This window comes from Bidens hawaiensis, unplaced genomic scaffold (assembly GCF_021521415.1).
Source record: "Bidens hawaiensis isolate Kalapana, Puna unplaced genomic scaffold, B.hawaiensis_p1.1 tig00038211_1, whole genome shotgun sequence".
Classification (NCBI taxonomy): domain Eukaryota; kingdom Viridiplantae; phylum Streptophyta; class Magnoliopsida; order Asterales; family Asteraceae; genus Bidens; species Bidens hawaiensis.
Genome location: NW_027496716.1, coordinates 36,459 through 51,829, shown reverse-complemented (window position 1 = coordinate 51,829; position 15,371 = coordinate 36,459). Strand labels below are relative to the sequence as shown.

General features: G+C 34.6%; 2 protein-coding genes across 3 annotated transcripts; both read right to left on the bottom strand.

Annotated features, from left to right (window-relative positions):
• Window positions 1–605: 605 nt before the first annotated feature.
• Window positions 606–4,752, bottom strand: LOC143590218 (2-Cys peroxiredoxin BAS1, chloroplastic-like). Its single transcript, XM_077070768.1, has 6 exons — window positions 4,464–4,752; window positions 2,764–2,835; window positions 1,996–2,229; window positions 1,782–1,907; window positions 978–1,091; window positions 606–884 (listed from the first exon to the last, which is right to left on the bottom strand). Exons 1-6 carry the CDS (start codon window positions 4,656–4,658, stop codon window positions 768–770), a joined length of 858 nt encoding a protein of 285 aa, XP_076926883.1. The 5' UTR covers window positions 4,659–4,752; the 3' UTR covers window positions 606–767.
• Window positions 4,753–7,698: 2,946 nt separating this feature from the next.
• LOC143590217 (putative HVA22-like protein g) lies at window positions 7,699–13,259 on the bottom strand. 2 transcript variants are annotated; one of them, XM_077070766.1, is made up of 7 exons: window positions 13,109–13,259; window positions 12,885–12,952; window positions 12,680–12,778; window positions 10,608–10,664; window positions 10,440–10,503; window positions 10,161–10,358; window positions 7,699–8,930 (listed from the first exon to the last, which is right to left on the bottom strand). In XM_077070766.1, exons 2-7 carry the CDS (start codon window positions 12,914–12,916, stop codon window positions 8,682–8,684), a joined length of 699 nt encoding a protein of 232 aa, XP_076926881.1. In that variant the 5' UTR covers window positions 12,917–12,952; window positions 13,109–13,259; the 3' UTR covers window positions 7,699–8,681. The 2 variants fall into 2 exon arrangements, with proteins under 2 accessions (XP_076926881.1, XP_076926882.1); XM_077070767.1 differs by having other exon boundaries at window positions 12,885–13,191.
• Between the last annotated feature and the right edge of the window lie 2,112 nt (window positions 13,260–15,371).

The window sequence follows — 15,371 nt, the reverse complement described above, 5'->3', positions numbered from 1 at the left end:
CCGGTGTCCCGATGATTGAGTGCTAGTGCCTTATGTCCAAGGCTTGATGCAAAACTACTATCGAGCCGGGGGTCTCACCGGAAGCAGCCTCTCTATCCCTATGGGGGTAGAGGTAAGACTGCCTACATCTTACCCTCCTCAGACCCTACCATAGCTTTGCTATTGGTGGGATATACTAAGTACGATGATGATGATGGTGTTATGTATATATATAATAATTTTATGCACCAAATAATAATTCTACTACTAAACGATACGTTCAATTGTTAAATCATATAACTGTTATTGCCATAACTTTGTATGTCTTCAGTTTGTTATAAATACAAGAACATAAGATTTTTATAAAATTATTTATTCTTATAAATCTACCATTTACAAATAATAATTTTATACACTCTTCTAGATGTTATTGGCAGAGCCACCCCTAACATGGATCATAGTCCATGTTTTGGACCATAATCGAATGACAAACACTCGGTGCGAACCAATTCGAAACAAGGTATAACCAAAATCAAACTGTCGATTATTTCAATATAATTTTATCGTTAATTTGGTTTCAATTGCACTAACCTACAAATCGATAGCGACGTATCTTTTAACACACATTTGTGAAACCGAACATACTCTTATTGTAATCAAAATACTCACCGAAAGTTTCGAGCTTTTAACATGCTTACAACAATATTTTTTAACAAATTCAGTCCAGACTTCACAAGGGTTTTTTTTTCCCAAAAATCAACTTGATTCAATACAAAACCGGTTTCTAATTATATGGCTGCAAAGTATTCCTTGCTGCCCTTCGGGTCGGGCTTCATTGACTTCTCCCCGGGCTTCCATCCAGCCGGGCACACCTCATCCGGATTCTCTTGTACAAATTGCAACGCCTAAGGTACATACATGAAAATATAATTAACCAATAAGCTTCAAATATTAAAAAACCGATACTTTTATCTTTAACGGGTCAAGTCAACGTTTACCTGAAGTGTTCTCAATGTTTCATCAACGCTTCGACCGATCGCAAGATTATTAATTGTGGAGTGTTGGATAACACCTTCCTTATCAATAATAAAAAGCCCTCTCAATGCTATTCCCTGAAATTAAAAACAAACATTTTGTCACATAGTAAATAATTATTACACAAATAGCCGAAAAGTTAACAAAAAATAGAAGTGTGTGTGGTGCGGTTCGGTGCAGTTTTGGGCTAAAACCAAACCAAAAACCAAAACTACGGTTTTTGGATTTTTGAAACCGTTTTGTTTCGGTTTTTCGTTTTAGTTTCGGTTTGATTTCGGTTTTTGTCATTTGAGCTTGAAAATTTAAGGGCCGAAAAAAAGTTGGCCGAAATAATTAATTTAGGTATAAAACAATTTGGTTAATAATTAACTAATTGACTATCATACATTTGGCCAAAAATATATGAGTTACATATTTATTAAATTCTTAGAAATTACTTAGAATAAAAAAATAAAAATCTAGAAATTCGGTTCAGTTCGGTTTTTCGGTTTTTATTACATGCAAAACCAAAACCGAACCGCAAGTTCGGTTATTATAAAAATATAAAGCCAAGCCGTCGATTTTTGTTTAGGTTCAGTTTTTTCGGTTTTATTATATGCAAAACCAAAACCGAACCGCAAGTTCGGTTTTTATAAAATATTAAATCAAACCGTCGATTTTTGTTTCGGTTCGGTTTTTCGGTTTGGATTTTTCGATTTTTTCGGTTTCGGATTGGTTTTTTCGGTTTCTTGCACACCCCTAACAAAAAATCATTTATAAATATGTACCTGATCTTCAATCAACACATTAAAAGCCTTTGAAATTTCTTTTGTGACATCAGAAACCAGTGGGTAGTTAAGATCACCAAGACCACCAGATTTTCTATCTATTTGAACCCACGCAAGATGCGAAAACTGCAAACGTATAAAATAATAATAATATTCTTGAAACGAAAACGATATTACTTATGCAAGAAAATGTCAAAAGTAATAGAAATTTTACCACACTGTCTACAGAAACGCCCAATATTTCAGTATTAATCTGCTCGAATTCTGCATATCGGTCACTGAATGCGTGATTTCTGCAATAACAAAACAAAATTTGTAAATTTGATATTCCAGTAAATATGTGTAACAAGTAATGAGTTGACTCACCGGTTGGACAAACGAAAGTGAAGTCCAAAGGGTAGAAAAAAAGAATGACGTATTTCTTGCCGATGTAGTCCGAAAGCTTAACCTGCAACGACATTTTTTTACAAAGTTACAAAATTTTCAATTTCTTAACGTACATTAGTGGATTGGTGGTGCACGATACTCACTAAAATAATATAAATAGGCATGTAAACGAACCGAACGAACAAGAACAAGATCATGTTCATGTTCATGTTCATGTTCATGTTCATGTTCATGTTCATGTTCATGTTCATGTTCATGTTCATGTTCATGTTCATGTTCATGTTCATGTTCATGTTCATGTTCATGTTCGTTCATTTTGTATTTATTTTTTTGAACTGCTAAATCATGTTCGTTCATTTACTTAATATAGTTATTTTTATTAGTTTTTTAAACCCATAAAATTACATAGTTATATAAGTTAAACGAGCGGACACAAATGAACAAACTTAAACAAACGGATATATAAAAGTGAGCATTCATGAACGAATGAAACATGGACTTCCCATGTTCGTCCATTCAAATAAACGAACTTACTGCCGAACGCTTACATGCCTAAATATAAATTTATAAAGTAAACATTGAAACTTTTAGTTACATTGATGAACTCTTGATCGAAAACAGCCTCCGCCTCAAAGTCCGGGGCCTGATTTCCGACAAGTGGCAGTCCCTGCAAGTAAAAAGATGATCAACATTATCCAATACCGAATTCACGTATCTGTAATCAAGCATTCAAACTCGCGATACTAACATAAAAAAAAATAAAGTTGTAAACCAGCCCGTTTTGAACAGAAACTCATCTCGACCCCAACACGTATTACCTGAAACCTGTTCTGACCCGACCTCTTTCGAACCGAACCAAAATAGCCCTTTTTGAATCGACTCGTTATGACCTGAAACCCACCCAACCTGTTTTGAACCGAAACTCGCCCCGAACCAAACCCGTTCTAACACGAAACCTGTTCTGACCCGACCCCTTTCGAACCGAACCAAAATAACCCTTTTTTGAATCGACCCGTTTTGACCCGAACCCACCCAACGCGTTTTGAACCGAAACTCGTCTTGGCCCGAACCTGTTCTGACCGACCCCTTTCAACATGAACCAAATAACCTTTATATGAGTCGACCTGTTCTGACATTAGCACATTATGACCCGACCCGTTTGTCAGTACTAACTATTTGGTGAATAAGGGTCCACATTATTCAATACCCAAAAGCAAAGCTGAAATGTACACTAATTTAAAAAGAAAAAAAAATACATTTTTAAACCAACCCGTTGTGAACAGAAACTCGTGTTGACACAAACACGTTCCACCCAACCCCTTTCAACCCGAACCAAAACAACCCTTTTTTGAATTGACCCGTTCAGACCCTAAACCGTTATGACCCGAAACTCACCCAACCCGTTTTGAACCGAAACTCACCCTAAACCCGAACCCGTTCTAACCGACGCATTTCAACCCGAACCCGTTCTAACCGACCCCTTTCAACCCGAACCAAAATAACCCTTTTTGAATCGACCCGTTCCAACCCGAACCCGTTATAACCCGAACCCACCCGACCCATTTGTCAGTCCGAACTATTTGGTGAAAGAGGGTCCACATTATTCAATACCCATAAGGCCATAAGCAAAGCTGAAATGCACACAATTTAAAAAAGAAAAAAAAAACATTACCCAAACATGTTCCACCCGAACCAAAACAACCCTTTTTTGAATTGACCTGTTCAGTCCCAAACCTGTTATGACCTGAAACCCACCCAACGCATTTTGAACCGAAACTCGTCCCGACCCGAACCCGTTCTAACCGACCCATTTCAACCCGAACCCGCCCTACCCCTTTCAACCCGAAACAAAATAACCCTTTTTGAATTGACCCATTCCGACCCTAACCCATTATGACCCGAACCCACCCGACCCGACCCATTTGTCAGTCCTAACTATTTGGTGAATAAGGGTCCACATTACTCACCCGACCCCTTTCAACCAGAACCAAAAATAACCCCTTTTGAATCGACCCGTTCCGACCCTAACTCATTAAGACCCGAACCCACCCGACCCGACCCGTTTGCCAGTCCTACTATTTAGGGTCCACATTACTCACCCGACCCCTTTTGACACGAACCAAAACAACCCTTTTTTTAATCAACCCACCCGACCCGACCCGACCCGTTTGTCAGTCTTAAAAAGTATTTAATGAACAAGGGTCTAACATTATTTAACCCCCAATTCACAACACCACCATCAAAACCCATTAGCAAGCAATTAAGATTCAATTAACATAAACAGAGAGTACTTACAGCTTTAACGACAAACGAACTCCGGCGGGCAGTTACCGGCCGGCAAGAAAATGATGACCGGAGAGATTTGGATTGGAAGGTTAAAGAAGATGTATTAGAGAAGCTTAAGGCATGAGATTTGGGTGAACTGGAATAACAAGACCTGGGGTTTGTGGATGAAACGACAGCTGCAAAAGCAGATGAAGCAGCAGCCATTGTTGTGTTTGTGAGTTCTCAAAGTGTTGTGTGATTGTTGGTTGGTTGGTTGATTGGTTTGAAGGATAAAACAAGATAAGGGGTTTTGTGGGGGTTGGTTACTATGGCTTGTTTGATATGAGTTTAATGTATAAACCGGGTAAGACCCGTGTGAGATCTGGGTATCACACCTAGTTATTTACAATAGGATAGGTTTCAGGTCTTAAAAATACGTATGACTGTTTTGTATTTATTTAAATCGGGTAAGATCTGTGAGACCTGAACTAGTTAGACTTTGATTAATTGCAATAAGGGTCGGGTCCCGGGTCCTGAGAATACCACTAAACGGGTTAGGTCGGGTCTCGAGGGTTTGACCTGTTTGCACATCGTTATATAATGTAGTAAAAATCGCTAGGCGCTAGTCGGATGGTGAGGTAGAGACTAGCCATTAATCGGATTGGAATTTATATGTAAATTTTCAAATATATATATATATATATATATATATATATTCCAAATTTTACATATAAAGTTTTTAATTTTGACTGATTTTGGACAAATGGGGATTTATCGGGTACAAGTTGGTGGGGTGGAGACTAGAGATTAATTGGTGGTTAGAGACTAACAATTAATCGGAGATTAATTGACACATGTTCGGGATTTTTACAACGCTGCCGCTAGGTATCATTTCTAGCCGTTGCTTGAACTACGCATAAATTCAAACCTTTTTATATCTTTTGGAGATGTAAATGACATAACAGATGTAGGGTATTTGGGATATATTCCATCGTGTAGATAATACATGTGCTTGTACACAATGTAAGATAAATCAAGACTCGGGTGAAATTCTATCTATGACGTTATCAAAAATTAGGGACTGATCCAAAACAGTTATATCATTGTTGGAATCGACAACCCCAAAGAATAAATGCTAGTCCATGGTTTATGTGATGCCACAACTTCAAACATTGTCGTTGGGTGTAGATGATCACCCCACTTGTACGGGCCTCATCACACATTAGGACGACTTGACCAATATTACCAAGCATACAAGAAAGACATGTTTGGTTTCATGCACCTTATATAATAGTTGAATTTCACTTCATGTCGGTTTTCATAAGCATTTGTTATCGTAAAGATTACTTACAAAGTCACACATTTACAAAAAAATTTAATAGTGACCAGTGTAGTTATTTCAGACATCTTTAAGAATTCATCTGATTACTTTTGTATGCCATTTGATGAATTCCGGATGCACGCTTTTGTAAAGGACTAAAACCCCGGTCTACCTCTCGCATCATACTTTTATTAAAACCACGATATGTCTCTATGCAAATTGTTGCCTATTTGTCGGAATAGTTGAAGGCTCATTCGAAACAACACCTAAACATTTATTTAGTAGATATAGTCATCAGAAAAATTTTCATGAACGTTCTAGCTTAACTAGCTATTCTTGTTCTAAGACACGAGCTTTGAGCTTGTTGTACTGATAATAGTGTTACGACTATAACTAGTGTGATGAAATCTAATCGTAATAAGAGGATGATGATGAGTCCATTAGTAAATGATCTTTGTTTAAAGTAAAGAGGATTGGGAGGTGTTTATTGATGAGTTTTTATCTTTTTAAAAAATATATATAGTTGTTGTTCACCGGTCAATCCAACTTTAATGGTAAAAATTAAAAAATGAAGCTTCATGGTCGTGTGCTCACGGAGTAACCACTCACGCAAGAGTCAAGGAGGGACAACATGGTATTGACGCAAGCATAAGATGGTGTGACGCTCACCCCTCTCACGCTCACTTAGTATAATGTAGGACCAAATAATCAAAATCCAGGGCTGGCCTTGGGGTGAGGCAAGGTGGTCGACGGCCACAGGCCCGACACCATCTAGGTCCGGATTTTTTTTTAAAAATTTATATTGTATTTTCATGAAATACAATATGTATATTTAGTGTTTAAACTTAATTACATAACCAATAGTTTGATCTAGTGGCAAATGGTATTACTTCTAACCAAAAGGTTACGAGTTCAAGTCGCATTTGACACATGTTTAATCCGTTTTTTATACAAAAGTTCTTTACACAATCCAAATTATAACAAAGTAAACCCATATAAATTTAAATTGTTTAAACCCAACAAAATACTTCTTTTACTTAAGGCCCAAAAAATTTTCGTCTTCGACCAAAATTTTTTTTTTCCTTTCTCGGAATCGGCCTTGTCAAAATCCGAATACATTATACGAATCTTTTCATCCATTAATTTAGAATAAGATTTGATAATTATTGAAAATTCATTGCACAATTGAAATTTTATTATACTATTAAATTCTAAGTTATTTACACAAGGGGGCGTATACGTATTTAGTCTATTTTTGGTTTGTTTTTGTTTTTTATAGATTGGTCGTTCAAAAAAGTGTGTGTAATTTTATAAGATTTTAGGAAATGATTTTATTGATTTAAATTTGAATACATCATTAAATTAAAGTAAATGCATATAAGCTTACCTTTTTACTTATAGCTTTTTTGAACAACTTTAGTGTAACTAATAATTGTCGGAAAATTTCAAAATAACACTCGCGTATAATCGATCTTATCATAGTTTGAATCTTAAAACAATAGTGTTCTGGCCTATTAGGGACATACACTATTACACTTGTTGGAAACAAAGCGGGCTACCAAAGAGGTTCCCGTGAAATTCTTGGCACATGCGTGGTTCAAACCTTAGGCATCACGCTTCTCACATTATCTCAAAGCAGAGTATCATTATTTCACATCTTAACTACTTTACCACCCCATTAAAGTAGAAATAGCCTATCTACAACTATACAAGTTACAAAACAAGTTCATTTTTTATGAAAAGGTAGATACATAATAAGTTCAATTTAATTCATGAATCAATTTCAATTTCACTTTTAATTCTTTTCAGTTTACAGCTGTGAAATTTAATTGGTGATTCTTCATTGAATTCTATAGATTTAATAAATAAATCTTTTTCCAAATACATAGCATGTGATATAGCATTAATAGAACATATATTAGCTAATGCTAGTTTACACTAACAATTTATGACATTTCTAACTTTCACTTTTACCAGTCTTATATAATTATCATATATTTAAATTCGAGTCAACATGATCTCTTTATAAGAAAAAATGTCATAACCATTCATGGAAGCATAATCGAGTGAGACAATAAAGTGTAAATCGATTATAAGTTATAACGATAGAAGCATCGTATCTGATAACAACTGTCATATTGTCGATATGAATAATTAATTACCTAAATTCGGTCCATTTGCATATATTTATAAACAAATATCTTAATAATTCTTGAAGAAATACAAATGATGCTAAGACATCAACAAGATACGCCAATTATTAGCTTTACTCAAAACACATCACGATTTTCAAATACAAACATTCTTTCTTATAATAACTTCATCTCATCTCTAAGTTTCTCTTATAAAATCTTCCTCAATTCTATAGTTTATCAATTTCATCTCCACCATGGCTACCACCACCACCACCTCCTCCATCATCAACCGACGGAACGGCAACGCCAAATCCTGTCGTCTTCCCTCCACTACCACCACCACAACATCGCCAACTTATGATACTTCCTCGGATTTTAAGCTCGTCCCCATTGAACCTACTTCTTACACCTCCCTTCAAGACATCCTCCCGACGCCCACAAGCGACATCATGCCCCCAAAATCTCCCAACCCCGTCGCCTATTCAGGGTACGAAATTCTGATTAGAGATCCCCTTGTGAAACATGCAGCATGGGCTTATCTGAAGCCCATGTCCACCTCCCCTGTACCCAATGGACCCACATTCTTTCGTCGCATGTGGGCCCAATTCTCTGACACCCTCTACCTCATAACCACCCTCTTCGATTGTGTTCTCTCTCACACATAGAGATAACATAATCGTAACCAATTCGTATGAACAAAAAAATTGTTTTGAACTTTTGATTGAATAAAGAAGTTTCCTATATTCTTTGTTTTTTTTTACATTTTGTACAATTTAGTACCTATTCAACTAATCAACTTCCCCGGGATCGTTTGAATCTAAACCAACCCGTTTCTCGGGAACTAGATCGATTTGGTGATGGTGGAAGGTGGAGATCCTCTAAGTATACAGCTCGGTCATTGCGGTGGCGAGTGGTGTTTGGTAACGGGGGCGCCGTGGGCGCCCACGTGTCTTCTGCGGGCTCTGATCGGAAAAAAGATGTTGGATTGACCGGTGGTGGTGGCGGACGTCCGTCACCGGAGTTATGATGGTTATGTAGAAGCTGCACAATAGAAAAATGGTTATGAATTTTTTTATACTGTGTTCTAGCATTAATAAATAATGTTGCAAAATATGCATAGATGAAACAATAGTTAGTGATTTTATGCTGGTTATGCAAATAGAAATGTAGTTTGTGTTGATTTAGTTGATTATATCATCTCCATGTGTGACTTATGTTTGGTTTGGTTTTTAAATTTGCATAATGTATTTGTTTTGTTATAAACAGTGTAGTTGATTTCATTACTAAAAAAGATCCGGTTAAGCATTAAAATTATATTCACTAATTTGAATAAAGAAAAAGTTCAGTTACATTTTTATGTCTTGTAAATGTTATCAAATATTTAAATTCTAGAATATCATAAGTGAAAACCAATTTGCTATTTGTAAAATTTATAACAATTTTTTTTAACACATGTAACACTTTATTTATGAAAAATATAAATATGAAGATTGGTTTACATATGTAACCAAGTAATTGTTTTTCACTTTTTCTCAACTGATACAATTACCATTCAAAAAGTTATCATCTATAACAGTATAACACAACGAAATAATTATTATACTTTGTTTTATTATAATTTTTGTAAATTTCAATTTCACCAATTATACAATTATACTTACAAATGATTTTATTTTTCTTTAATAACTCACGTCTGTTAAATTTAAAAAACAAAACTAAACACTCGTTTGGGATTAATTTGTTTTTCTCAATATTCCGATATGAAAACATGAAGTTATATTCGAAATAAAGTTTGTTTTAGTATCGTCAACTATAACGAATGCTGGTGGAGGTACCTTGACAGCACCGAACTAATACCGACCGAACATGTACGGGTGGCGGTATTATCGAAACCGATATCTGCATTCAGTTTTTCGGTTTTCAATCGATGTAACACACACGTTGATATCCTTTTAAGCATATCATGACTTTGTTCTTTTGGTTACAGGAGCCAACTTTTATGCAATCAAACAATTGTAAACAAACTTTTTAAAAATTTTTAATACGCAAATTATTTTACTGAACCAAATCGATATGACCCAATAACATCGGTGTCGATATTTAGTTTTATGGTTTCTGAAATAAGATATTTTTTGCTATCGTAAACAATACCAAGTGTCAGTACCAATGACAAACCAAACTCATATCGATCGACACCAGTGCCAATATTATTGAAACTGGTATCGACTTAAAAAAAGTGCTTTCAAAAAGAAAAGTTAAAAGATGACAAACCTCAGGTCTTGAAGGCTTAGAGACCAAATACTCAAAAATCTCAAAGAACTTTGTTTGACCCAATTCTGTAGAGTTCTGCCAATAATAAATTGCCACGTCCCATGCTTTAGCCCTCATTTCCTTTAAACTCCTTTCTATTTCTGTCTCATGATTTTCTATAAAAGGCCTCAACATTGCTTCATATACATACCAGGTCCCCTACATACAACTTTCCTTTATTAGTACACCTTTTAATGCATAAAGTATAACCATTAACCACCCAATTTGATGCTCTTTTACCTTAGTTTTAGGATGCCATAAATAGATAATAAGAGCTAGCTTCATCTCACCATACATTGGCACCCTACAAAAATTTTACATAATTCGGTTATTTTCGTTGTCCTAAATAAAACGTTCACGCAGTTTTGAAATATGAAATATATGTTTTGAAGTGTACAAAAATTGTACCATGAGATGAACATATCACCGATTCTTTCAAAAACAGTGAGTATTGCAACGATTACCCTGAAAAATATCAATCAATTATTCTACACATAACCAATAAGGTCCAATAGCACGCAATCTTTTAAAACGTTACATGAAAAATGCAAAATTTATGCAAAAATATTATATAATTAGTTGAAAAGGATGGATATCTTGTGAAATAAGCAAGAATATAGAATTGAAGATTGCTATACATCTTGCTAAAGTTAGAAGACACAATAAAGAAGTTAATAGAAGCAAACATGTTCCATGTGAGTGTCATTCATGATTATCACTCAAAACATCACCCAAGAGCATGACTCAAGTGGGCCCCTTTTGTTACATAAGTAAAAGCAAATGCGTACATATCCATTGTCACTAAAATTAAGGTTCGGTTAACCGATAGACACGTCACATAAAAGAAATAGTTAGTCTTAAAATGATAAAATAGCTAAACAACTTTCTCAAATGTTTCATCTTGGTCAATCTTATTAAATAAATAGATAAACTAGTAAATTAACTTTGAATATTTTTCAATTTTGGTCATTTTAATTGACTTCCTAGAATAAATTATTAGCTAAAATTATACATTTAATATTTAACATTTCTTTTGGATAAATTTGATATCGAGTTTCGGGTATTGTGCATTTCAATATGTAAATTTTAACCACCTAAAGGTACAAATGAGATCCAATAGATAGTCGCGAGACATACGTAAACCCGACTATTAACGACTAATTGAGTACGAGAAGACATAAACTAAGAGAGAATTGTGGTTTTCGTCTTTATGATTTGACCAGATATGTTGTTTTAGTTAAATAATTTTAAATTTGCGGTTTTCCTCCAATAGTTTGGTTTTCACTTGCAATTAAATCCGAACCCACTAGCTCCGTTAACTTTGGTCGTTAAACCATCAGTGTTATTTTATCCTTTTATTCTCACGACGAAGATGAAAATTGTATTTGAGAATTAGTGTTGGGGTTTATCTGGGCTATAAATGACAAATATGCTCCAGTTTAATTGCAATAGAAAACAAAGCTATTGAACGAAAACCGTAAATTTGAAATTAATGAACTAAAACCACAAATTTAATCACACCATAAAGACGAAAACCATAATTCTCTGAAAAAAACTAATTGTAAAACATGATTTTATTATCAAAGAGTACAACACTATAAATACCAAAACAATTCATAGTGGAGTCAGTATTAAATATTTATTAAAATGATAACAATCTTATAATAACATATAAACTGTCCAATGATAACATAACATTTCGATACATTTGAAAAATATTATTCTTAAAAAATTTGAGAAAACTATTGGTTGATTATGACATGAACAAGCAACCCAAACCCAATCATGTCTCTTTCAATCATTAAAAGTTTAAAACAAAAGGTAGCTTGCAAACCTTCTGTCTCTAATCATGAATGTTTTCAAACCCAATTACCTATTTATCCCCCAATTTTGACCTTCTTCAACTATAAACCAAGTAGTTGACCAAACACCCAGTTAAGTCAACTCCCAATAATTGAACTTCCAACTTATTAGTTATTACACATAATAAGAGGTAAAAAGTTGTGCTGTTATTTTAACCCGAAACTTAGAAGGCTAGAACTAACTCGAATTCGAAGCCATACCGAATCTGAATTAAAGAATTCCTAGAAAACCCAAACCCGACTATCCTTAACCTTAACAGGGCAGGTTACTGGGTCACCTTTTCCCAACAAAAACCCAAACAACCCGACCCCAGAAACCCGGGAAAAAAACCTGAACATTTATTATTTGTTTTTCTATACACGTGTTTTGAATATTGAGTTGCAGGATTATAATTTATTTGGGGCTTTTGAATATTATCATATCGTGTTGTCAAATTATGTATGAATTTTGATGATATTATCTAAACCCAAAAATCGAACAAACCGAACCCGAATAACCCGAACTCGACCAATCCGAACTTTAAATGGGTCGGCTATACAATCACTTTTTCCCAACCAAAAACCTGACCCAAAAACCTGAAACCCGAAAAACACTCCTAGTAAAAACTAAAAACTCACCAATATTGACACCAAAATCTCAATTCACCATTTTCAACTCCATGTTTCTCCAAAGTCTTAAAACACTCAAAAGCTGGATAAGCATATCCAAGAATCAACCTACACCCATATACAAACAAGGTATAAACATTCAAAAACTAACAAATTTCACAAACCCCATGTGTCCAAACACCAATATTCTATAATCAAAATCAAATTCACTTACATAAGACTGTTTGTGATGAGCTCACCCAACATCTTCTTCTAGTTAATAAAAACTGATACCAATTTAACCTGATTGGATTCAAGTGTTACTTCAGTTATACAAAAGGTGTAAAGATTGATGCAGTCAACAAAGAATAATTCTTTTTGTAAATAAAAAATCTTTACAGAAAGCATTCAAATCGAACCGAACCGAATCGAATTAACATGAACATGCTGGTTAGTTACCTTTGGGTAACAGATGAAGATCCAAGAATATGAAGATATTATTAGTATGATGAACTTGAATAATACTAATGAATAATAATAATAATAATAATAATAATAATGAGAAGTGATGAAGAAGAATGAGGTTAATATAATATAAGTAGTAGTAACATGTGTGAGTATTTATAAAAGAGAAAGAAAGCGGTTGGGAAGTGGGGTTTACTTTTCTCCAACGCATCCTTTACTTCTTATTGCATACCTTTTTCATAAATTGTTTGGATGCTTATTTGGTTTGGAGATTCATACTTTTGTTTTTATCTATAATATATATAAACGAAACCGTAAAACTCTATATGGTCGTTCCTTTTTTTTTTGGAGTCACCAGATTTGTTTAGTTTTTAAATGGGGGCTTCTCATGCATTTGACCCGAATTCATGTGTATAGGTCTCATCAAACCCAGATATTTTTTAAACAGGTTATAACGTCTCATTAAATTAAAAACTAATCTCACCAAATATTTGATTTAAAAATCCTATAAAGTAGGGATATAATAAAAATTAATATCTGATTTATTCCAAAAAAAGATATATATTATTTTAAATTAAAAAATCATTTTTATAGTAAATAAAATAAACGAGTTTTGGGTCTCATCAAACCCATAAAGCTTTTAAACAGGGTTAAAACATCTTATCTATTTGTGAAACGATTTATCATCAAACCATAATTATATTATAATTCAAAAAACAAATAAATATTAGAACAAATAATATAAAACAAACTACTGATGAATCTGAAGACATACCAGCAGGTAATCAAACTGTTGATGATCAATCAGTTGTTGATCAATCAGTTGTTACACCTTTAGCTGATTCAAGACTAGCCATTACCAAAACGGATGATGCTGCTACAAACCAAACTATTGGTGCTCCACAAGAACCAACAGTAGTTTCAGAGACGGTTGATGCACCCAAGGTAACACAAGAATCAACTACTATTCCAAAGTTGGTCGAAACCTTGAAGTCTAAGCCTACTCAAACAAAGGGCTCTGACGTTAGTTTGAAGAGAATAAAACTTATTTTTCATGAAGAGGAAGATTCACCACCAACTCCACCTGCCAAGAAATTCAAGCTTAAAAATGATGATGACTTGATCTTACAACAAGAACAAGAAGCTACAAGAGTTTTGACTGAAGCATCACAAATGATGTCTGATGAAAAAGCTACAAGAGTTTATCAACAAGAGCTTTTAAAAACAAGAGACTTGGAACAAGAGGCTTATGCGCTAAGCTTAAGAGTCTTAGTTAGACCAATAGCTGACAATAGGATGGAAGCCAAGAAAAGTGCTCTCATTTGGTTGAAAGATAACACAAAATATAAACTGACCCTCTACAAATTCAATGGGTGTACCTGTGAAGAGCTACAAGCCGAATGTGAAAGGATTGAAAGGCTTCTCAAACAAGACCCTAGTCAAGATCATTCTGAACCTGGCTGGGATGTAGTCAATTTCAAGATCTCAGAAGAAAAGCAAAGAGAGATCTTAAAGATGACAATTGAATTAGTTGAGGCTAATTTTAATTCTAGAAAAGAAACTGCCAGAATCCAGATGGGGAATTGAAAAGCTAGTGGTTACTTATAGAAATCTTGTACAAGAAAGAAAGAAGAATCCAAGTAAGTTTCCTGCACCCAAAGCTTTGTCAACAATCAAACTCTCAAAAAGGCAAAGATTTGTTAAAACAACTGCTCTGATTCCAAGTTCTGCATTGCAAGACAAATAGCTCTTCCAGCCAGAAGAAGACAGTTAACTAAAGAAGAAGAACTACAAGCAATTGAAGGTATACGCACAGATACCAAGATGGGATTTTGTAACATCCCAAAATTTCTAAGAAAAATATTAGTTATATTAATTAACATTAGTGGGAAAGTTTACTCGGGTTAGTGGGGAGATAATAAATAAAGTAGGAGTTAGTATGGGTCGGGCTAGTGTTGGTAATGGATATGGGTTATGGACTTGGGAAAGAAGGAAGAGACCATGGGCTTAAGCCCATGATCCATAATTATATAAACCTTAATTTCCGTTTTCCATTCATTTCACACATAGTCCATACACCACCAAAACACACACTTAGATCTCTCTCATCCTACTCTCTCCGCTCTCTAGCCGAAACCAAGGAGAAGAAGAAGAATTGATTTCCGACCCGAGGTAATGATAGTATGATGTTGTTTATACTCAACCTGTTAGATTTAGTCACGAGACGACGAGCCGACACCGTTAAACCATTAGAGTC